This window comes from Macrotis lagotis, chromosome 1, assembly GCF_037893015.1.
Source record: "Macrotis lagotis isolate mMagLag1 chromosome 1, bilby.v1.9.chrom.fasta, whole genome shotgun sequence".
NCBI classification, from domain to species: Eukaryota; Metazoa; Chordata; class Mammalia; order Peramelemorphia; family Peramelidae; genus Macrotis; species Macrotis lagotis.
In genome coordinates this window covers 253,318,730-253,343,181 of record NC_133658.1, presented here as the reverse complement: position 1 = coordinate 253,343,181, position 24,452 = coordinate 253,318,730, and the positions used below count along the sequence as shown (strand labels likewise).

At 35.4% G+C, this 24,452-nt stretch overlaps 1 protein-coding gene across 2 annotated transcripts in view; it reads right to left on the bottom strand.

Annotated features, from left to right (window-relative positions):
• PTPN1 (protein tyrosine phosphatase non-receptor type 1) overlaps positions 1-24,452 on the bottom strand; it is a 79,190-nt gene that overhangs the window by 40,209 nt on the left and 14,529 nt on the right. Inside the window, exon 2 of one of the 2 annotated variants that reach the window (XM_074210243.1) lies at positions 20,116-20,181. The exons of the other annotated variant lie outside the window; for it this stretch is intronic. Coding sequence (XP_074066344.1) covers positions 20,116-20,181 — 66 coding nt within the window. The remainder of the gene's footprint in view (positions 1-20,115; positions 20,182-24,452) is intronic. 2 annotated transcript variants of the gene reach the window in all.

Below are 24,452 nucleotides of genomic sequence, written 5' to 3'. Positions count from 1 at the left end.
ATGTGAGTTACTATTAAATAACTAATGTTACTTACTAAAAAAACTTTAAAATGATTATGCACATTTTGCTAATTCTTGGAACATTTCAAACTTTTCCAATATTATTATCCTGTTATAGTAATCTGTGATTAGTGGTTTTTGATGTGGCTTCTGTAATTGTTTTGAGTGTCACAAACCATGCTCAAATCATGTCAAACTTAACTGATAAATGCTTGTGTTCTGACTGCTCCACTGACAGGTATGTCATTTCCTGACATACCATATTTCCCCATGTATAGGATGCACCTTAATTTGGGGGCCCTAAATTTGAAAAAAAAAATGTATTATATAAAGTTAATGAAATCAAGTTTGATTTATCATGAAATTCAAGGACCTTCTGCTCATAGCTTTCAGACATCTTTTGGGCAAGTCTGGTGTATATACACATGTTTAGTCCATTCCGTTTGATGAACCTGAAGCACCTGCTGTGTTCTCCTTTGAAATCGCTAACTTCTTTTTCAACAGAAAATTCTTCTTGCCTCATGTTGGACCATCTTTGTGGATACAGGAATTCCAAATGCCCTTTGCTCTTCAATTCGTATCTTCAATTCCCCCTCTAAATCAGGCCATTTTGCTGACTTGCCTCTCATGGCCTTCTTCTGCCATGGCATTTTCAGTGGGGTTTCTTCTTCCAGTAACCAGTCTCAGATTGCTTTCTCAGTTGGAGGACCAAATTGATGTTTAGCAGCATGATTTCCATTCACTTGCAAACTGGATCATTTTAAAATTTGAATTCTGAGCCATTTCTGGGCAGAACATGGCAAAACATAAACTAATATATAACAAATGAAAAACAATGAGCGCAAAGACAAGCACAAAGAAAGTAGGAAATACAAAAAAAATCTATACTCATTGTATAAGATGCTCCCAGTTTTTTTAATAAGATGCTCCCAAAGTTTTCAAAAAAGTGTCTTAATGGGGAACAATAATGAAATCAGGTCAACTGACAACCCTACAATGGTTTCTAAGTGTTGTGAAAGGGAGAGTCAATTATTGTGGCAAAGTTCATTGTTATCTTATTTTAAGAAATTGCCACAAACACCCCAACTTCAGAAGCAATCACCACCTGGATCAGTTTACAGCCATTAACATGAAGATGAGATCCTTTAACAGCAAAAAGATTACAAGTAACCCAAGGCTCAGAAGATAGGCTGGCATTTTTAGCAATGAAGTATTTTTAAATTTATGTATGTACTTTTTTCAGACATAATACTTTTGTACACTTAATAGATGACAGTATAATAAACATAAATTTTATATACAAAAATAAAAAAATCCATATGGTTCACTTTATTGTGGTGATATGGAACTGAACCTGAAATACCTCTATAGTATGGCACTATATGAATTAGATGTTTTTCTTTTCTCACCCATTGCAGTACCTGCAACATAACAGGTGCTTATTACTTTTTTATTGGTTGATTACCATCTCCTTTGGGGGTGATGAGAAAAATAAACTTTTCATTTACATTGGTTAGAGTTGTTATGTATATATTTGTTTTGGTTTTGCTTACTTTATTCTATCATTTCATATAATGTTCTGAGAATTGTTCATATGCATTATTACTTAGGGCATTTATATATCACAATTATTTAGACACTGGAGGTACCAAATGATGGGTACTTGCTTTGTTTCTAGATTTCTAATACCCCAATTGTGCTAGGAATATTATGGATGGATATGGGACCTTTCTTTCCATAGCTGACATCCTTAGGACACAGGCATAGTTTAATTTTTAACAGTACAGATATAGAGACAACCCAATCTTTTATACAAAGTTCAAGTTTAAAAGAAGAAATTTATGTTCAGGCTCTGAAATCACTCCCTGACATCGACACTTGTTACCTGTCTGGCCTCTAACATGTCATTTAACCTCCCTGGGCCTCAGTTTCTTCTTATAGAAAACAAAAGGTTAGACTAGACTTTGAGGTCCCTTTTAACTCTAAACCAATGATTCATAAGCTAAAATGATTAATATTGGTACCATAACTCATTTTAAAAATGACTGTAAGAAATGCACAGATTTCTTTATAGATGACCATCTTGAAAAGTGGTTTTTCTTTACTATAGTAGAAGATGAGAAAGAAAATTTTTGGAGTCTTTTTTTCATACCAAGAAATAAAATTTAAGCTACAATTTTTAATAAAATATGAACACTAAGCATTACAATTTGTAATTTACTTAAGAAGTTAGATTTAAAGAACCATAATGCTTAGTCATTTTAAGATTTTAAAACTTTTAAAAATACTAACAAAGGAATTATAGCCATTGTTGTGACCTCAAAACATTTATAAGAATAAAAGCCACTTCATGTACAGTATTTGTGGTGAATAGCTACTTTCAATTCCTCAGAGGTCTTTGTACAGCTTTAGAACCAAATTTTTCAATGGCAAATAGTGATATGATTCACTTGAAAACAGATCATCTTACACTGATGATGTATGGTAACGAAAGCAACTTACTGAGAAGCACTCCTACACAGAAACTTTAAAGAATGTGAAATGAAGTTGAGTCTTGAACTAAGAGTCTGGAAAATAAGTGAAATGGTGGTATAAGATCATTTGATAATTTGAGATAGGCTTTAATTATCTTCTGATTCTGTACAAAGCAAATAAAAAAGTTATTGATAAATAACTTTGTAAAAGTTACCTTTTATCAAGGTTACTCTTTTTTTTGAAAAACATAAGAATTTTAAGTGAAAAATAAGGAAATAAATCATTTATACTTCATTATTGGCACAAATTTCACCTTGGGAAGAAATCAATATGCATAAAATGAATCGGTGATTTACAGTAATTGATGGCAATAAAACTTATTGCAACCAATATTATTTAAATGCAGTGAAGCACAGAATTGTTCCTGTAAGTGAACTGGTCTTAAAAATTAAAACTACTTTCACTTCTGTTTTATCTTTCACTTATAGACAAATTGAGAATTTCAGAAATTAGCCTCTAAGGTCCCTTCCAGCCCCATTTACTTAGAGGTAAAGAGGGTAATAGTAATGATTAATGTTGAATACATACATGCAAACACATGCACAGATTATAATTACAAAAACACTGAATGTAGGTTCCCAGAGGTGAACTCATTTTGTTTTTGAATCTCCAGTGTCTGCCATAAAGCAAGTACCAATTGAAACTATAAACTAAATTAAAAACTATTTGATACAAAAACAAATAAGTTTACAGGGAAAGAAAATTAGAATATATTCTGGAATGTTTAAGACAACAAGAGAAGGGGAGGCTAGGTGGCACAGTGGATAGAGCACCAGCCTTGGAGTCAGGAGTACCTAAGTTCAAATCTGGCCTCAGACACTTAATAATTACCTAGCTGTGTGGCCTTGGGCAAGCCACTTAACCCCATTTGCCTTGCAAAAACCTTTAAAAAAAAAGACAAGAAAAGCTTACATATTTATTATATTAAATATATTATGTACCTTTAAAGATGAGATGATGAAAAAAATGTTAGAATACTCACCCTCAAGGGACTTAAAAACTATTAGAAAAGACATGTTATGTCATTCATTACAGATAAACTTAATTAGTGCACTTTCTAAATGCTTTGATTTTTTTTATTTTGGAAAAAAAACCTATCACTTTCCAATGCTATCATCCTTCCCCTCCCTTCCCTTTTAATATCCCAACCCTCCCTTGTAACAAATTAAGTATTCATCTCATGCCAATATTTAAAAATTTATGTCTCATTCTTTATCAACTATTTGTTGAAAGGTGAGTAATCACATCATTTATTGATCAGAGTTTTGAAATATTTCAATGTTCTTTTTTAAAAAAATTTCTATATTTATTTTTATACAAATGATTTTTTATATATTACTTAAGAGTAAACATAATATACACTCCCCCCCAAAAAAATATAGACCCTCATGAGCGATAAAGGAAAAAAATTAAAATTAAAATTAAAATTAAAAAATAATAATGGGGCAGCTAGGTGGCACAGTGGACAGAGAACCAACCCTGGAGTCAGGAGCACCTGAGACCAAATCCGACATCAGACACCCAATAATCACCCAGCTGTGTGGCCCTGGGCAAGCGACTCAACCCATTTGCCCTGCACTCCCCCCAAACAACAACAACAACAACAATAATAACAAATGTGCTTCGGTCTGTGTTCCAATGCCACCAGCTCTGTCGCAGGTGGATCACATTCTTTATGGTAAGTCCATCACAAAAGCTACTTCCATATTTTTCCACTGTGCCATTGCTGATCGCAATTCCCTCCATTCATACCTTCCTACTACCACATACTATATTTTCTCTCTCCTTTCATTCTGTCCCTCTTCTTAAATGTGCTGTAGGGTAGCTGAGTGGCACAGCAGTCTGATTACCGGCCCTGGGGCCAAGAGACCCAGAGTCCACCTACCACCCCTAAGGTACAGAAACCATCCAGCCCTGTGGTCCCAGACAGGCCATCCTATCCCAGCCCCTTGCAAGAAGTAAAAAAGAAAATGTGTTTTATCTGACCACTCTCCTCCATGGTCCACCCTCTCCTCCATCACTCACACCCCCCACCTTCCCCCTGTCCCCCTTCTCTTCTTCTTACTTTAGACGTCTATACCCGGTCATTGAGTATATATGCTGTTTCCTCTCCGAGCCACCTCTGATGAGAGCAAAGGTTCCCTTATTCCCCTCACCTTCCCCTCTTCCATATCATTGCAATAGCTCATTGTAATAAAAAAAAATCTTATTATATGAAATATCTTAGCCTATTCCACCTCTCCTTTCTCTTACTCCCATTACATTTCCCTTTCAGTCACTGACTCCATTTTTACAATATATATTATATCTTCAAATTCAGCTCTCTCCTGTGCTTCATCTATAAAAGCTCCTTCTACCTGCTCTATTAAATGAGATATTTCTTATGAGTATTATCAGTATCATTTTTCTATATAGGAATACATGTAGTTCATCATCATCAAGTCCCTCATATTTTCCCCTTCTTCTCCACTCTCTGTTTCCCCTGAGTCCTATATTTGAAGATCAAACTTTCTGTTCAGCTCTGGCCATTTTAACAGGAACATTTGAAATACCCCTGGTTCATTGAAAGTCCATCTTTTTCCCTGGAAGAGGATGTTCAGTTTTTCTGGGTAGTTGATTCTTGGTTGCATTCCGAGCTCTCTTGCCTTCTGGAATATTATATTCCAAGCCCTATTAGTCATTAATGTAGTTACTGCTAAGTCCTATGTGATCCTGACTGCAGCGCCACGATATTTGAATTGTGTCCTTCTGGCTGCTTGTAATATTTTCTCTTTAACTTGGGAGTTCTGGAACTTGGCTATAATATTCCTGGGGGTTGGTTTTTTTGGATTTCTTTCTGGGGGAGATGGGTAGATTCTCTCAATTTCTATTTTGCCCTCTGCTTCTAGGATATCTGGGCAACTTTCCTGAAGGAATTCTTTAAAAATGATGTCAAGGCTCTTTTCCTGATCATGACTTTCAGGTATCCCAATAATTTTTAAATTATCTTTTCTAAATCTGTTTTCCAGATCAGTTGTTTTTTCAATGAGATGTTTCTCAGTTTCTTCTAATTTTTCATTATTTGGTTTCTGAAGTATTATGTCTTGACTTCTTGTAAAGTCAGCAGCTTCCTTTAGTTCCATTCTACATCTGAAGGATTTGTTTTCCTCAGAGAGCTTTCTTATTTGTTTTTCCATCTGGTCAATTCTGCTTTTTAAAGCATTCTTCTCCTCTATTAATAACTTTTTGAACTGTTTTATCCATCTGACCTATGCTGGTTTTTAACATGTTATTTTCTTCAGCATTTTTTTGGATCTCCTTAACTAATAAGCTTCTGACTTCTTTTTCATGTTTTTTTCCTGCATCTCTCTCATTTCTTTTCCCAATTTTTCTTCTATATCCCTCACTTGATTTTCAAAATCTATTTTGAGCTGTCATAGCCTGAGCCCAATTTATGTTTTTCTTCCAGTCTTTAGATGCAGGAGTTTGTACTTCCTCATCTTCAGATTGAGTATTTTGATTCTTCTTGGGATCATAGACAATGTATTTCTCAATAGTGATCCTTTTTTTTTTTCTGTTTACTCATTTCCCCAGCCTGTGCCTGGTTTTGGGGTGCTTCCTGAGCTTTTGAGTATTATTGGGACCCCCCCATAAGTATCTCCATGTGTGAGGTTCTGCCTTCCCTCCTGGTCCATGAATGACCACAAGTGTACCCCTCTACCATGGGGCTGAGGTGGGGGGGGGGCTCCTGTTCTATGTGGGGCCTATACTATGATCAGGATCTGAATGTGGTCAGAGCACCAGAGTCCTGTTCCAGGTACAGAGGACAGACCTCAGAAGTCTTTCTCCACTCCCCTAATTTAGGTAGGCTAAGCACTCAAGGCTCAGTTGCCTGGGGGGCTCCTGCTTACCAGTTCTGCCTGCTTCCATTTCCTGGATCTGGGCTGCCATGACCAAGCTGTTCGCTGAGTGCCCTGAGGGTTGGGCTTCACGGGCTTGCTCTGGCAGAGGTCCCCCCAACTGATCTTCCAAGTTGTGCCCAGTGTTCCCTGGGGTGTAGATCGGAAAACTGCCCCTGCTGCCATGAGTTGCAGCTCCCAGGCTCCCTGGGGATGCCTCTGGGAGGCTGAAGTTCCTTCACTCTGACGAGTTGCCCTTCTAACCCTGTGGAGTGGAGCCTTTCCACCATTTACCAGGTTACCTTGAACTGAAGAACTGCCTCACTGGATCCCTCTGTGGGTTCTGTCTCTTGAAAATTTAGTTAGGTTTTGAAATTTTATATATAGAGAGACAGCACCTAAGAGAGGTTCTTCTCCTGTCGCCATCTTGGCTCCGTCCTTCAATGTTCTTTTTATAAAAATTATTTGATCATTATATAAGTTGTTCTCGAGATTTTGCTCATTTTGCTCTTCATCACTTTAGATACCTAACTTTTCAGACTTTACTATTTCTACCTAAGATTCAACTCATATAAGCAAAAAGTGAGAGTGGAGGTAAATAGAAAATTATAGGAATGGCTATACAGAATGTCTGCCGGAATCATAAGGTCAACAAAATTAAAGGATGCTACTCTAAGTCAAAAGTCTTTGCATTACCAGAGGAAAAGAGATTCTTCTTTTGGCCTCTTTGCACTGATGCCAAATTCTTTAAAACCTTTGGAATGGTATTTATCATAGGATTCAAAACTGGAAAAGACTACAAATGATCTAGTTCAATCCCCTCATTTTAAAGATGAAGAAACTGGGCTTAGGGTGGACTACGCTAGTTCAAAATGACAGAGATGAGAAATAGACCTGAGATCCAAAATAGAGTTGTCTTAGCAACCAGTCCTGTATTGAAGCTACCATATCATGTTACCTCTAATTAGAACCTTAGAGGCTTATTTGATACCCTTGCTCAGTCTTTCCCTAATTGCAAGCCTAATATATCCATCAAAATTTATCTCCCAATGTACTACTCCCCCAATTCCTGTTATTCAGGACCTTGAATGGTGTAGGCAAAATCGATGTCCTCTGTCTTTGAATTCTTATCCCTCATACAAGTGAGTCCTACCTTGGATCTATCATGCTGTGTTCATTACCTCCTATATTTTATCTTTCTCACCTGCCCTTCCCCCCCTTCTCCCAAATATCCTGGCTTTATTGATGGGGCTTGAAATCAAAGAATAAGTTAGTGATGTGGACTTCCTAGTGGTGGAACTTCTCTTCTGGCTGAAGATGAAGACCCAGGGCTTTGGAATTTATTCCTATCTACTGTACTGTCTTCAAGTTGCAACAATTACTAATGTTGATAATTGTTCTCCGATCTTAAAGAATCCTTTTTGTCAAATGGCAAGCATACTGTGCTTATTATTTTTTTTAAAAAATGCTCATGCAGTGATACTCAGAATGAAATGTTGTGTATAGTTCTTTTTTTTTGTTTGTTTTAAAATAATACCCCTTAAAGCACTGGAGTTCTTAACCCTTTTTTTTTCTGTCATGGGCACCTTGGTAGTCGGGATAAGCACATGTATTCCTAATAATATTTATAAATGTATAATGTATACACACACTCATATATACGTGCATGTGTTCTATACATATACATATACACATATATGTGTGTATACACACACACACACACACACACACACACACACACACGTTAAAAGCCTCTGTCTTAAAGCTACACTGTTGAATGGTTGAATACCCATTTGACTTGCTCATGTAATAAGTATATGGATTATTTTTTTTCTACAAGTGGTTTATAGGATCATTAAAGAATGAAGAAAATCCTTTCAAGGGAAATATGTGACTTGCCAAGTCTTTAACAACTTGTAAAAATTGATAAAGTGTGTGTGTGTGTGTGTACAGAGAGAGAGAGAGAGAGAGAGAGAGAGAGAGAGAGAGAGCGCCTTTATCAGACTGTTTCTTGTTCCCAGAGAGGGGGAAAGAAAGGGATAAAATTTGGAACTCAAAATTTAAAATAAAAGAACATTAAAAATTGTTTTTATTGGGGGAAATATTTTTAAAATTGTTTGATTATACAAGACTCATGTGAATTGATACAGAATGAATTAAGCAAACAGAACAATAACCATTCTGAAAGGGCTCATGATTCTTCCTTAAATTTCACAACACTACACTAAGTGTTGTTTTTGATAGTTGTTTTCTATAGACACATTGGTGTAGTCATTAGCATATATTTTTTTCTGACTTTTCTTACTTCACCCTGTATCAGTTCTTGTAAAGTCTCTCCAAGTTTCTCTGTATTCCCCATGCTAATTGTTTTTTACAGAAAAAATATTCCATTAAATCTGAGTACCACAAGATGAGCATTTATTACTTTAAAAATTTTTTTCACCACGAGAAATGCTACTATATATATTTTATTTATTTTAATTTTTTTCGAAGGCAGTGGGGTCAAGTGACTTGCCTGTGATCATACAGCTAGGTATTTTTTATGTGTCTGAGGTCACATTTGAACTCAGGTCCTCCTAACTTCAGGGCTGGTGTTCTAACCACCATGCCACCTAGCTGCCCCTACTATATTTATTTTAATATATAGAGAGCCTTTTTTTTTGGTCAAAGCTCTTGAGGAATATACCTAACATGGGTATCTGTGGGACAAAGGGTATTCAAAATGCCCTTCAGAATGGTTATATGAATTTGCAGCTTCTTCTATCAACATGCTAGTGTACCTATCTTTTCACAAACCCTCCAATGATGACCAAAATATACTTTAATTTGACAAATGAAATTCTAAAATCGAGATTCTTATCTAATGATTGACTAGACAGATTGCTAGAGGAGCTGAATCATATTGATCTTGACATTCTACTATAAACCAAACCAGAAAAAACAAGGTAGTTTTAGTTAAGTGGAAAAGTTACTCACAGGTACTTCATGGTGAGAAAAAGAAAGGAATTAGCACTTTTTTTACTACTTACTCTTTCTGGATACTCTCCTCTCTCTGGGTTAAATTCTGTGCCTTTCTATAATAGACTGTATCATAAGCTGCAAAGTAGATTTAATAAAAATGATGTAAACACCCTAGAAAAAGTTTATCACTACTACTGGGAAAGTCTTCCCTTATACCAGACCTTGAAATGATATCACCTGATCCAAACTGCTTTAATCATACATATTGTGTCCACAAACTGTGATTTTAAGCCTTTTCATTTTCTTCAATTACATACTCTTGGTAATCAAATCAGCTACCATGGGTTTAACTATTATCTGACAGATATACATATACACGTTTATGTCTAGATAGACATATTCAGTTCCAGTTTCTCCCCTGAGCTTCAATCTCTTAGAGACATCTTGAACTTTAATCCAGTTCTTATTTCCTGCTCCAAACCCTCCTCTCTTCCAAATTTCCCTATTTCTGTCAAAGGTAAAAAAAAAAAACCAACAAAAAAAAAACATCCTTTCAGGCTCCCAGGCTTGTAACCTTGGCATTATCCCAGGCTCTTCAGCCAACATAAACAATTGGTAGACAAATCTTTCCATTTCTACCTCCACTTGTCTTGCATTGTAAATTAACTGCCACAACTGGGCAACCAAAAACCCAGTTTAGTCATGTTTACCTAATGGCAAGTAGCAAATCTCTGCCAAATGGAGAGAGATGGCTGCCAAAGGCGAAAATAGGTTAGACTATAAACTCATTTGTAAAATCTGACAGGATGGATAACTATGAGTTAGTATAATGTCATAAAGCAGAAAGAAGTGGAGGGTAAAACCGGTTTAAAGAAGATTGGCAAGATATCCAAATAAACAAAATTGTCCCCCAAGGCATTATAGATGAAAATGGAAGAACTACCTACAGAAAAAAAAAATGGAAAAGATTTTCAAAAGTGATTATTACATCACAGCATTTTAAGCCCTTAGATAGAAGACTATCTTTATTAACTGCAATTCCTCAGCAAATCAGTTTAAGCAAATAACCTTAGTTGTAGTTAAAATGAATGAATTTGGGAGGTTTATATGTTGTTTTACATGGAAAAAACAAAATATACTAAAACTATTTATTATAGCAGGAAGAACAATGGAACATAAGTAAGGCAACCTGAGATTGAGTCCTTGTTATATTGATTAGCAGACCTAAAGTTATGATCAAATCATTTAAACTCCTTAATACTTAGAATAATCAGCAAAATGGGGATAATGATTTTTAACTACCCAAATCAGCCTGGTGAGGGAAGAACTTTATAAAATATAGAGTTTTAAACAAGTATTTCTTATTATTGAACTACAAAAGTAAAGTTTAACAACATCATAATTTGCTTTTAACATGTTTATAAAAATAAACAATATAATACAGTAGAAAGAGCTGTTCTGAGTCATACAACATGGGTTAAAATTCGCCCCTTGTTACTACCTGTCTGACCTTGGATAAATCACCTCCCAATGTCTCAGTTTCCTTGATGATGTTTGTCCTTGGATCTCAAGGAAGATCATGATGTCAGATGATGCCAAGACAAGCACATGAATTGGATTTGAGTGAGAGGGTGATGTGCTAAGTCACCAGCCTCACTTTCTTCTCCAGAAGCATCTGGGGCCAGATATAAATCAGGATTAATTGATTTGCCCAAGATCACACAACTCGTGTCAAGGATATGAGGCAGGATTTGAATGCCGATACTTTGAACTCTAAGGCCAGTACTCTATTCACTGTGCCACCTAGCTGCCCTCTCAATTTCCTTACTTGTAAAATGAAGGAGGGAATCAGATGGCTTCTTAGGTCGCTTCTAACTTGAAAAACTTGAGATCAACAAACTTATAAGTTATGGAAAATAAATATCTATACCTCTTTATCTTATTAAATAAAAAAAATCTTCTAAAAGTAATATTAGTAAAATAAAATATATTACTCCAAGAAATACTAATTTTTAAATAGCAATTTTTGAGTAAGACAAATTAGATAAAAGACCCAAGACAAATTATGAAAAATGGGATTACAGGAAGCTCCCCTACAAATTCACAATCTCTAAATAACTTTCCTCTTTAATCATTTTATCCTCTTGGCGCACGTTGCATGCATGTGCACATGCACACACACACAAACACAAACACACCCTCTTACAGAATGGAAAGTATGGCAAAAGCTTTGTAAAAAAAAAAAAGATCAATTTTCAGAAGTTGTTGAAGACTTGATGACAAGATGTCAAATATTCCCCTTGAAAGAATCTGCTTCAATTCTTTAATGATCCAATAAAACTACTTAAAGAAAAAAATCCATATACTTATTTCTGCAAATTTATGAGGTCACTTATTACAGGAACAAGTAAGATGGATACCATGCAATAGTGTAGCTTTAAGGCAGGGGTTTTTAAACCAGATGTCCAAGAATTAAATGTGTACATGTGTATATACATATAATATTTATACATTTATAAGGAGTTAGGAGTACATGTGCTTACCCTGAGTACCAAGATGACACAAAAGAGGGTTAAGAATTTCAGTGCTTTAAGGGATATTATTTTTAAAAAATTACACATTCCATTTTGAGCTACAATATTACTACATGACAGCTTTCTTTAAAAACAAGTTTTAAGCCATATGAGGAACAGCAAGCTTGCCATTTGACGTACAGGATTTTAAGAATTTTCACAGAATTGTTCAATCTACTCTTTTACAGAATTAAAATATTTAGGAAAAAATAGTAATTAAAATTTTCTTCCATCCATCCATCCATCTATCTATCTATCTATCTATCTATCTATCTATCTATCTATCTATCTATCTATCTATCTGCAAGGCAAATGGGGTTAAGTGGCTTGCCCAAGGCCACACAGCTAGGTAATTATTAAGTGTCTGAGACCGGATTTGAACCCAGGTACTCCTGACTCCAAGGCCGGTGCTTTATCCACTACACCACCTAGCCACCCCCTTTCATCAATTTATACTAAATGGAGGACAGAGTGTTATAAAGATTAGTCATGTTATTATGCAGTTTGGAATCAATGAGAGTACCGTACAATTTCTCAAATGCAATTAAATCTAGTCCTCCTCAAGTTTAATTTTGAGTCCAGCTTAATGTTCTTGCCTACTTGCCTTGCCCATTTAACATACATATCTTGGTGGGGGACACTCATTGAATTACTTTAATTCCATTTCAGATAGCAAATCATCCCTTTGTTTCTCCATGAAGATTTTTAAATCAATATTTGAAGTGACTAGGAATAAAGATCAGCTTATTGAGGAGACTACAGTATTCTAGATTCTGATGCAAGTAAGACAATGTTATTTTCAAATAGGAGCAAAAAATTATATATTAATTCTTATTCTATTTTTTTATATTTTTCACATCTAGGAAATGTATCATTAAAAAATGCTTAATAGATGCCCTGTCAGACTTACATTATAATCACAAAATGACGAAAACCCTATGAAGGACTTAAAGATGACATAGGTTGAAATAGGAAAACAGTTGTGATCTAGTCTTTTAGGGAGAGTATCACATCCACCAATAAGATCACAACTGAAGGACCTACATTTTTATTTTGACACTTCCAATAGATAGACTCTTAGACTCATGGTTTTGACCTTTCATTTTTCCTACAAGTAGTACTAACAAAAACCCAAACTGTTTACTTGCAATATATTTCTGAGAATTACCTCTGAAAATGAATCATAAAGGTGAAATTCTTACTCTTTGAGTTTTGCTGGCTGTTTCAATATCAGTAGAAACCAAAGAATAAACTTCTGTGTGACTATGGATTCTTTTATTTTTTGGATTCTTTTCTAATAAAAATCTAAAAATTTTCTTTATGAGCAAACCTACTCTAAAGAACTACCTACAGAAAAAAAGATTTGCAAAAGCCATTATTATAATACATCCTTGTAAGCCCTTAGATAGGAGGCTATATTTAATCTTTGCAATTCTTCAGCAAATCAGAAGTTTAAATATCAGAAATCTGTGAGAGGAAAAAATACCAATCACATCATACTTGGTAATAAAAATAAATTTTAATTTTGACAGTTTATAAGTTGTTATACATGGAAAGACAGAATATGCTAAAACTATTTACTATAGCAGGAAGAACAACAGAACTTAAATAAGGCAACCTGAGTTTGAATCTTGGTTCATGGATACCAAAGCACGTTCAAGGGTTATACCAGAAGAAAGAGGTGGCCATGTCATTTAGTAACAGTGGGGGTGGGGGGTGTCTAATTTTATTCCATTTTGTCCATGCCTCATCATTGTTAGTATGATACAATCCACTTAAGTATCTCTTTACTATTCTCTGGGTCACCCATAATTTTGATTTAACAATCACTTAATACATTCTTGCTATGTGTAAAGTAATATGACAGGAATTAGGATACAAGACAAAAAAATCCCCTGCTTTCAAGTTTTACTACATAGCACATGATATTTACTTGAATAAATAAGTAAATACAGGATGATGAGAAGGGAGTGATCAGGCAGTTAAGCTCAGATCTAACTCCTATTGAAAGAGTCTTGCCAGCAGGAAAATGGCATCATTTAAACAGCTTTCTAAAGGGAATGTTGGCATCATTAGAAAAACCCACAAGTGAGAGCTTAGAGCAGCCCCTCTCTTATTAAGATCCTATGAGAGAATAAAATGCCTTGACTTCAACAGCACAGCACCATTCTGTAATTAAGAACGGTCCAACACTGATGAGAAGAACGCTCCTTGTCACAGAGTGGGGGTGGATATTATCTGTCCTCCTATGCAGACCACTCCCCTCTCGCTCTCATTGATTACTCTGTGTGTGTGTGTGTGTGTGTGTGCGTGCGCGTGCATGCACATGTACACATGCTAGAGTTCCAAGTCTGTAACTTCCCCTGCAGGACTACTTGTGGTGACCAGTTTTCTAGTTGTTTTTTGTTTCTTATGGAACCTGAACTCATTGGCTGATTCAGCCAGCTCAAGACTAAGTACTAAAAAAACTGGGATGACAAAGGCCTTCTTATAGAGGAGATAAAGTAGAAGTATCAGAGCAGCAAGTAGGTCAATTTGACTGGAAGAGAAAGTGGGTGAAGCAAAGGAATGTGAAATAAATCTTGAATGGTAGACTGGAGACAGAATGAATAACTTTAAATGGCCAGTTAAGTTTATTTATGTTTGATGCAATAGGAAACTCAAAGATTCTTAAACAGAGGATTTGTATGACCAGACTCATACTTTAGCAGCTATGTGAAAGGATGGATAAGAGAAAAGAAAACAGAAGTTGGGAAATCAATTGCAGCACTTTTACAATAGTCCAGAAGAGATTATTCTTCAAGGACTGTGTTCTCCCAATGATGCTATACAACTGAAAAAATCAGTGATGCCGAAATGATGGATTTATGTGTCAGAGTAGCTTGGGATTATTTATTTTCTCAATTTCTCAAATGCAAAAGTATATTTTTTCTGTGCTAAAAAATTAGGGGAGATTCAATATTTACATAAGACACTATCTTATCCACTTCCTCAAGATAGTGTTTGTACTCCAAACAATATATTTGTCTCCCTATCCCCAAAGTCTTGGACTCTGCCCCTCAGTGTCAGCTGCCAGGTCACCTCCCAATCCACCACTTTCCATCCGCCAGCTTCAGTGTGTTGTTGTCTTTTCCATTAGAATGTAAACACTTTGAAGACAAGGATCATCTTGCTTGTTTGTATGTTCTCAGGGATTCACACAGTAGCTGGTGTATAACTGTTTTATCTCTCTACCTCACAGAACTGACATTATACTGGGGAGAAAAGAAGCAAACACTTATAGGACACCACATTACATGACAAAGCACTTTTAGAGAGGTATAAATAAATGGTATGTGGGGGCTAAGGGACTGGTGAATCCTTTATAGAAGAAAGAACACTTGAGCTTGGCTTTAAGGCATAGGTAGGAATCAACAAGTGAAGAGGGGCACAAAGGGCACTCCCAGCATAACGAACAATATGAGCCCAGTCCACTAGGTCAGGTGGTCAGATGATGTCTAGAATCTTGCTTTTTCTTTGAGCCCATACAAGAAGGGTCTATATTAAGGTGGCAATTGCAAAAATGGAAGAGGGGCACAGATCTGGAGGCTGTTGTAGAAGCAGAAACAGTAAAATTTGATTAAATGAGGAATGAGGGAAGACAAAGATAAACCTAAATATGAGACTTCTTGCTCTTTCCAACATGACACTCCATCTTTCCATTCTGGTTTTGCAATGGTGTTCTCATGCTTGGAATGTTTTTTCAAGGATTTCATCAAGCCACAGCTCAAATCCAACTTTCTACAAGATAAGTTCTTAATTTTCCCAATGAAATAGTTGGAACCAAGGTCATCTGAAGTAAATGTGAAGGTCTAGAGGGATCACTTAAGAATGGAGAAGTCAGGGAATGAAATAGGGAGGCAGGGTAGAATAGGACTAATTCAGCAACAGTAAGGTGTGCTTAAAGTAGGCATTCAATAATTGTTTACTGAATTAAATGTAACTTAAGCTTCTTTTGGCAAAGTTAGCTCATTTTCATAATTTTTCTACATTTGTCCTCAGAGGTCCTAAATGTAGTAGTCAAGATTATCAGATGGTGGAGATAACAAAGAAATGAAGATTTGCAGGTCAAAATGACAGATGACTAGAGTTTTGGGGGAAGGAAAAGATCAGGGAAAAAAGGAGTTTTTCATAAACTATACTGGCCACCCATGACATCAAAGATCAGTTATGAAGAGAAGCAAAGTTAGTCAGGAAGTTAATAATCATTTATTAAGTATGTGCTAAGGATTATCCTAAGCACTGTAGATACACATGTACAGACACAACTAAATTTGAGATAATCTCATATGAAAGGCACTAGCATTGAAGGAAACTGGAAAAAAGTTTCTTATAGAAGGTGAGATTTTAGTTGAGACTTGAGGAAACCAGCAGGCTGAGATGAAGGAGAGAATTCCAGGCACAGGGACAGTTGGTAAAAAAGCAAGAACTGGCAGGTAGAGTTTCATATAGGAGAAACAGCATTGGAATGTAGAATGTGTGAATGGGAATAAGGAGTAAGAAGACTAAAAAATTAAAAGGATCAGTTTATGAATAGTTTAAAAAGCCAAACAGAGAATTTTTGTACTTGATCTTGGAGGTAATGGGGAGCCAAGATAGTTTACTGCAGGGGAGTGTTGGTGTAACATTGCCAGATCCGTGCTTTAGGAAGATCACTTTGATAGCTGAATGGTAAAAGCCAGAATGCATGAGAGGGACCATAACAATAAGGAGGAGTCAATATATTGAAGACCATGTACAAGAAAGGAAACAATATTACACAATAAGTGTGAAAATGGGAAGGATGAAAGGATAGAGATTGTGGTTTGAGACTGGAATTTCAAAGTTTCAACTGTTGAAAGTGACTCAAAGAAAGGTGGTATTTAATATGTGGCCATACAGGTGATTAGAGAAGGATACAGAAGATTGATAGAGTCAAGAAACTGAAGCAAGGTATTTAAAACAGTAGAACAGGGGACGGGGAGATGAAGACCACAAGACAGTCTCTAAAATCACTGGGAGATTTGGGAAAGTGACCTGGAAGTTCAGATATAGACAAAAAGAATAGGGGAGAGGAAAGTCTACTAAGAATGTGAAGATGGAAGGTTATTTCTAGATATAATGACAAAAGACTGGTCTAGAAACAATAATGGGGAGACTAAGGCACAGGCCCACCTAAAACTGCTATGAGTGAGGGTGAACAAGAAGAATTTGTAGTAGAGGCAGTTGTATAGGATGTGGCTTCAGGAGAGAACAGAGTTTCCACTAAAGTTAAGAGCAGAAGCAGCAATGTTCAAAGTTCCAGATTATCAAGAGAGTCTACTGATAACAGAGTAGAAGTTATATAGGGCACAGAGTTGTATGCTAGGAGATATGGATATATCCTGAATAATTCAAACAGATGGTAAATGAGAGGTTAAGTTTGTTGATAGATGAGACAACAGGCCAATATTTATGTCATGCCTTAAAGCAAAGCAGTTTATATGTATTATTTCATGAGATTCACAAAAACAGAACTATGGACAATCTTATTTTACAAATGATGGAACTGAGGTTAAAGGTGAAAGGACTACACTAAAGCCACAAAGCTAGTTACAAGATCAGATTTCCATTCTCCAAATCCAAGGACAGTTAGGTGGTGCAGTGTATAGAGCACTGGCCTTCAAGTCAGAATAACTGGAGTTCAAATGCGATCTCAGACATTTGACTTTTATTAATTGTGTGACCTTGGGCAAGTCACTTAACCCTGATTGCATTCTATACAGGGTCATCTCCAGCTGTCCTGATCTGGCCACTGAACCCAGATGGCTCTGGAGGAGAAAGTGAGACTGGTGTCTTAGCACAGCACTGCCTCACTCAAATCCAATTCATGTGCTTGTCATGGTATCACCTACCTGATGCTGTAGCCTATTCCAAAAATCAAGGACAGACATTCATCTGCAAATTCAACATTCTACCCATTATGCCACCCCGCTTCTCATCTCTTTGCCACTAAGCCTAAAGTTGATAGGGTTTAATTATAAATTATGACACTATATGACAGCAATGTCTTTATTGGAAGAATCTCAAGATAACCAATGGAATTTTTGTTTATTTATGTAACCCATGTTGTGGGCAGAGGGAGCATGGTTTAGGGTTCAACTAAGCAGATATTTTCTTTAATTCACAATCTGCCAAACAAAATCTCTTCATAAAAGTATTTCTGGCCAACCCTAAAGTTATTCAAGAAGGAGTGTCTTTCTCCTACAAGTATACAAGTTTACTCGATGAAATTGTCATCAACCATTCAATTTTCTGGTGCTAATGTGCATTACAGCTCAAAACAAAAAATTAAGCACTTTCTTTGAGGATATAAATGACTACAAAACTGGCCAGTTCCTTCAGAGAGTTTACAGTTTGAGAGGGTTATAACAAGTACACACATGAGTAAATTAAAGACAATATGAGAAAGGAGAGATTAATAAAGTGGGGTGGGGAACTAGAAAAGCTAGAAGTTGCCCCTGATCTGAGACTTGAAGGAAGCATATTTCTGGAATCAGGAAGCTGGTGATGGTAGAGTCACCTGGTATAAAGGTACAAAGACTGAAGATTATCAAGCTCAATCTGGAAAACAGTAAATCAGGTTGACTGGAAAAGCAGAATGAATGAAAAAGAAGAATATAAATTAAGCCTGGAAAGAAAACGGAAATCTGGTTGATAATTTTATTTCAGTTAGGTGGTATAGTCTTTTTTTCAACAATCTGAAAGACAACTCTACGTGTGAACATTACCAGATGTCAATATTGAAATAAGATTGATTATATATTTTGAAGTCAAAGATGAAGTTCTATAGTATACAATCAGCTAAAATAAGATCTGGAGCTGATTGTGGCTCAGAACAAGAACTTCTTATTGCAAAATTCAGGCTTAAACTGAAGAAAGTAGGAAAAACCAACAGAATGTATAGGTAAATGTTTAGGTAAATATATTTAGGTAAACCTAAATAACATTCCTTATGAATATGAATTCAAAGTGATTTAAGGGATTAGATCTAGTAGATAGTAGATATGGACAGAGGTTTACAATATTTTTACAGGAGACAGCAACAGAAGTATTCCAGTGGGGGAAAAAAGGCCATGAAAGCAAAAAGGTTGTTTAATTAGGCTTTAAAAATAGCTGAGGAAAAAGAAAAGTAAAATGGAATGAAGGGGAAAGATATACTCAACGTAACAAGGTTTTCTTAAATGTAAAGGTATAGAATAAAACAAAAGACTAGGGAAGACGAGATTTCTTCAAGCAAATTAGAGCAAAAAAATTAGAATTTTCATGCAAAAAATGGGCATGATGAAAGACAAAAATTATAGGGACTTAGCAGAAGTAGAAAAGAGGTGGCAAGAATATACAGAAGAACTAGTATCATCGCTAACTATGATGGTGTGGTTATTGATCCAGAGCTAGACATTCTAGAAAGTGAAGTAAAAGAAAAAAAAATTAGTTAAAAATGAAGCTAGTAGAGATATTAGAATTTCAGGTGAGCTATTTAAAAAATGATGCTATTAAAGTTCTGCACTCTGCACTCAATATGCCAGTAAATTTGGAATTCAATGGAGGCCACTGGATTGGAAGAGATCAGTTTACATCCAAAGCAACTTACTTATTGGCTGTGCAAGAGGAAAGGGAGGCACATCAAGGCAGGCAGAGTGGGGGAGTCCAGCAGAATTCATGGGCCAGGAGGCATAGAAAAAGGTCATATTTGTCTAAATTTTATCCATGGGTACATGAAAGGATGGTGGTTCCCTCAACAGAAACAGAGAAATGTAAGAGAGGGGGGGCAAGATAACAGTATCAGTTTTAGAAATGGGTTTGAGATGTTGACAACCAGCAGGTGGTTGGAGAACAGAGAGGAGAGTCATTTATGCAGAAATAAGTAAACTCATAATAGTCAATGGGAATAAGCCAGAATGTAGAGTGAGACAAATCTGGAGACATTCTCATTTAAAGAGGATAGATAATGATCTAACAATAGAAATCAAGACTCCATTAATAATATACATTCAGATAGGGCAAATATGGAAATGGAGGCAGCCAGGTGGCAATGGTAGATAGAAGTGCTGGGTCTAGAGCCAGGAAGATTCATCTTTGTGAGTTCAAATCCAGCCTCAGACACTTACCAGCTGTGTGACCCTGGGCAAGTCACTTAACCCTCTTTGCCTCAGTTTCCTCATCAATAAGAGAAGCTGGTGAAGGAAATGGAAAAACACTTCAGTATCTTTTTGAAGAAAACCACAACTAAAATGACTTTAGTTGGACACAACTAAAATGATTCAACAACAAATATGGAAATAGGTTTTGTATGACTTCACAAGTATAACCAATATAATGCTTGTCTTTTCAATGAGTAGGGGAGGGGCTGGAAGGAAGGAGAAAATTTGGAATTCAAATTAAAAAAGTTAAAATAAAGTATGTGTATATTTACCAACCTAGATTCAATTATGACCACATAGTTATGATGGTGCCAGAGAATACTAACCAGTGGGAGGGGGAACAATTGAACTGAGTTGCCCTGTGTCCTGGATAAGGAGGAACTGAATCTATTCCATTTAAACTTAAACTCATTAACCTTGATATTAAATTACTCATGTACCTTCTAGTGCTTGGCACTGGAAATTTAATTAAAAAAAAAAAAGAAGTAACAAAAATATTCCAACAGTAAAAAAGGAACACAATCTCTAACCAATGGTCTTTGGTTGCAATCTAGGAAAACACCCCCTGGGTCATATGAACAATCTCTTACCAGGGTGATACCAAAGACTAAGTAAAAGAAGATCAGATATTCCCGCCCCCTTCATTTGCTTATTCTGTTAAGTATAACTGTAATTGTATCATTCACATTATATAAAAGTCAGGGGATGGGGAAAAGCTAAGGTATGTAGGAAATGGCCAGGAGAATCTCTCTGGCACAAATTTTAGGAAACTCCAAAACTCTAAAAACAGAGGACTTAGTCCTTCTAGATTAGTAATGATCTAACTTAAGAGCTGCAAACATGTAACTTTCATTCTAGTCCAATTTTTTATTTTTATAATAGACCACAAAACTGACCACAAAATAACATACTGACAAGATCTTTACTTCTTGTACTTGACCACTCTCTTGCTTATTATAGATTTCTCAACTTCCTATAAGTATGAAAGAAAATTCATATCTAATTTAAAAGCTTCTACCAATGAGATTACTTCACACTACTACTATTTCTCTTACTTGGAAAACAGGTTGGAACATAAGACCCAATAAACCACCTAATAAACTGCACATCCAGAAAGAGTAATAGGGTCTAAATAGACAATTAAAATTTTATTTGATCAGAATAAGAATAACTTATAGAGGCTACAAAATCCCATACAACTTCAATGTAGTAAATGGATCAGTGTTTATAAACACACATACCTGCACTACAAAACCAATCAAAATTTATTGAAAGTCATGAATGTAGCATTCAAGAGTACTATGGATACATAAAATAGAAGACATAGTCCTTGCCTTCAAGTAGCTTACAAATGATTTGGGAAAATGACACCATTAATACAACGCAAATAAAAAATTTAATAAAACTCAAAATGTAATGCCTTTTTAATGATTACTTATCAATTTGACATACAAAGTCATCTTCTGTCTACTAAGAGTTGCCTAAAATTAAATCTTTCAGTTTATAAGCATTTTAAAAATGTCTAACACCTAGCATAATTACCATAAAACTTAATAATTCAAGGATTCTCATTTTTTTTGCTTAACTATTTATCAGATACTAAAGCTCAATGAAATCACCTACTCTTCATTCCCAACCCCTATATGGGTTTTCACACCCTTGAGTCAACTATCTGAAGGCAAAGGTAAACCCAGAATTCTCATTTAAAGTTAAAGGTTTTTAAAAGGTTGTCATTTTGCAATAAATTCATTTTTCATTCCCTTCTTACAATGTTAATTTCTTCTATCATGTAATATCTTGACATTAGCCCTCTGTTTCATAGTATCTATTTCCAATTATATAAGTTTAAAGATACTTGCAATATTTAAATGACTATATCAATACAAAAACAGAAAAAAAAGACAATTTTCCTAATAAAAGAATTTCAGAACATCTTTTTTAGCCACTATACCCTTATCTAAATGAAAAAACAGGAAAGGTTTGGTGATATTGATTTAAAAAAACACATACACAAAAAAATGAAGCAAATGTATACACAGGTGCTTCACTTGCAATATTAATAGAAACAAAAGTGACATTTTTTTCTCAATTTTTGATTATGGGGCAAAGAAAAGTTTAAAAAGCTTAAAGAATCCTAAAAGTTTGTCCAAATTTGCCCACATGGTCTTTAAAACTGCCAGGTTTGGTGCCTACATTAAAATGTTAACAAGATACAATGTAGTAGAAGGAACAGATCTGAAAGTCAAGAACCATTGGTTCTAGTCCCATTCTGCCACTAACCAGTTATATAACTTGTAAGAGTCACTTAACTTTTCTACCTTAATATTTTCATTTATAAAAAAAAATTGAGATGGTTGGTCTTCTAAGGTTCCTTACAATTTTAAAAATTCTAAACAAGTCTACAGAATTTATAAACTTGATTTGAAAATTTAAAACGCCTAGGTTTGACACATTTATTGCTTAAATATGACCTTAAAAGTATTTCACAAGCTACTGGACAGAAGGAATCATTAAAAACACAGTTATCAATGTGGTTATGTAATAGCCATTACAAAAATCATTACAATAAATGTACATTTCTCTATTGAGCAAGACTTTCATAAGGTTCAAACTGCAAACCTTCTCAATCTCTGTAGTCCCTTTCAGTTATTTAGATCTATGACCCATATCTTATTACTACTTTATTAATTTCATAATTCCTTTTTAAGAATTTATTATGTTGGTGGAGCTGTGAACTCATCCAACCCTTCTGGAGAGCTATTTGGAACTATGCCCAAAGGGCAACAAAAATGTACATACCCTTTGACCCAGCAATACCACTACTGGGTCTATACCCTGAAGAGATGAGGAAAAAGGGTAAAAAACATTACTTGTACAAAAATATTTATAGTAGCCCTGTTTGTGGTGGCAAAGAATTGGAAATCCAGTAAATGTCCTTCAATTGGGGAATGGCTTAGCAAACTGTGGTATATGTATGTCATGGAACACTATTGTTCTATTAGAAACCAGGAGGGACAGGATTTCAGGGAAACCTGGAGGGATTTGCATGAACTGATGCTGAGTGAGATGAGCAGAACCAGAAACACTGTACACCCTAACAGCAACATGGGAGTGATGTTCAACCCTGCTCATTCCATCAGTGCAACAATTGGGAACAGTTTTGGGCTGTCTGCAAAGGAGAGTACCATCTGTATCCAGATAAGGAGCTGTGGAGTTTGAACAAAGTACAAGGACTATTCCCTTTAATTTGGAAACAAAAACAGGTATCTTATTGTCTGATCTTGTTACCTCTGAGAATTCTGTTCTCTTTAAGGATATGATTTCTCTCTCATCACACCCAATTTGGATCAAGGTACAACATGGAAACAAAGTAAAGACTGACGGAGTGCTATCTGTGGGGTGGGGGTGGGGGGAGGGAAGCAAGATGGGGGAAAATTGTAAAACTCAAATAATATCTTTAATAAAAATTTAAAAAATTTTAAAAAAGAAAACAAATAAGGAATAACACAAAAAAGAATTTATTAAATAATTGTAATTAAATGATTTAATTGGTGACAAATGAAAATCTGTCCCTAATTCTATCAAGATGCTTCTCTCCTGGAAGCTTTCATATATTTTTTGTAGAAGAACAAACATTTTTATAGAAAAGCTGAAGGGGATTCTGGGAAGATGGCTGAGTAGATCAGAAAATTCCAAGTTCTTCAGATTTCCTCTACAAACAAGACAAAATAAAGCCTCAGGGTGACCTCAGAGCAGGTAAGAATAAGCAAGAGTTGAGACAGAACAGTAGTCTTTCTAGGCCAATGGAGGAGACTTAAGGAAAGATCCCAGGGAAGAAAGTTAAGGTCCAAGTGAAGTGGCAAACATCGCTAGTCCCTGGGCAGCAGTGTAAGAAAACCTGTGACTTAATAAATAAAACTAGGAGTTTGTATTATGAAAAAAATCAATAAAATAGATAAACCATTGGTTAATATGATTTAAAAAATGAGAAGAAACCAAATTTCTAGTATCAAAAATGAATATGGTGAATATAACACTAAAGAAAATGAAATCAAAGCAATTGTAAAGAGTTATTTTGCCCAATTATATGCCAATAAATTTAACAACTTAAGTGAAATAGAAAAATATTTACAAAGATTACAAACTGCCTAAATTATCAAAAAAGGAAACAACATCTAAATAGATGTATTTTAGAAAAAGAAATTGAACAGGCTTTTTTCCTAAGAAAAAAGCACAACAAAGCAGATGGATTTTCAAGTGAATTCCATCAAACACTAAAAAGACAAACGAATTCTAACATTAAA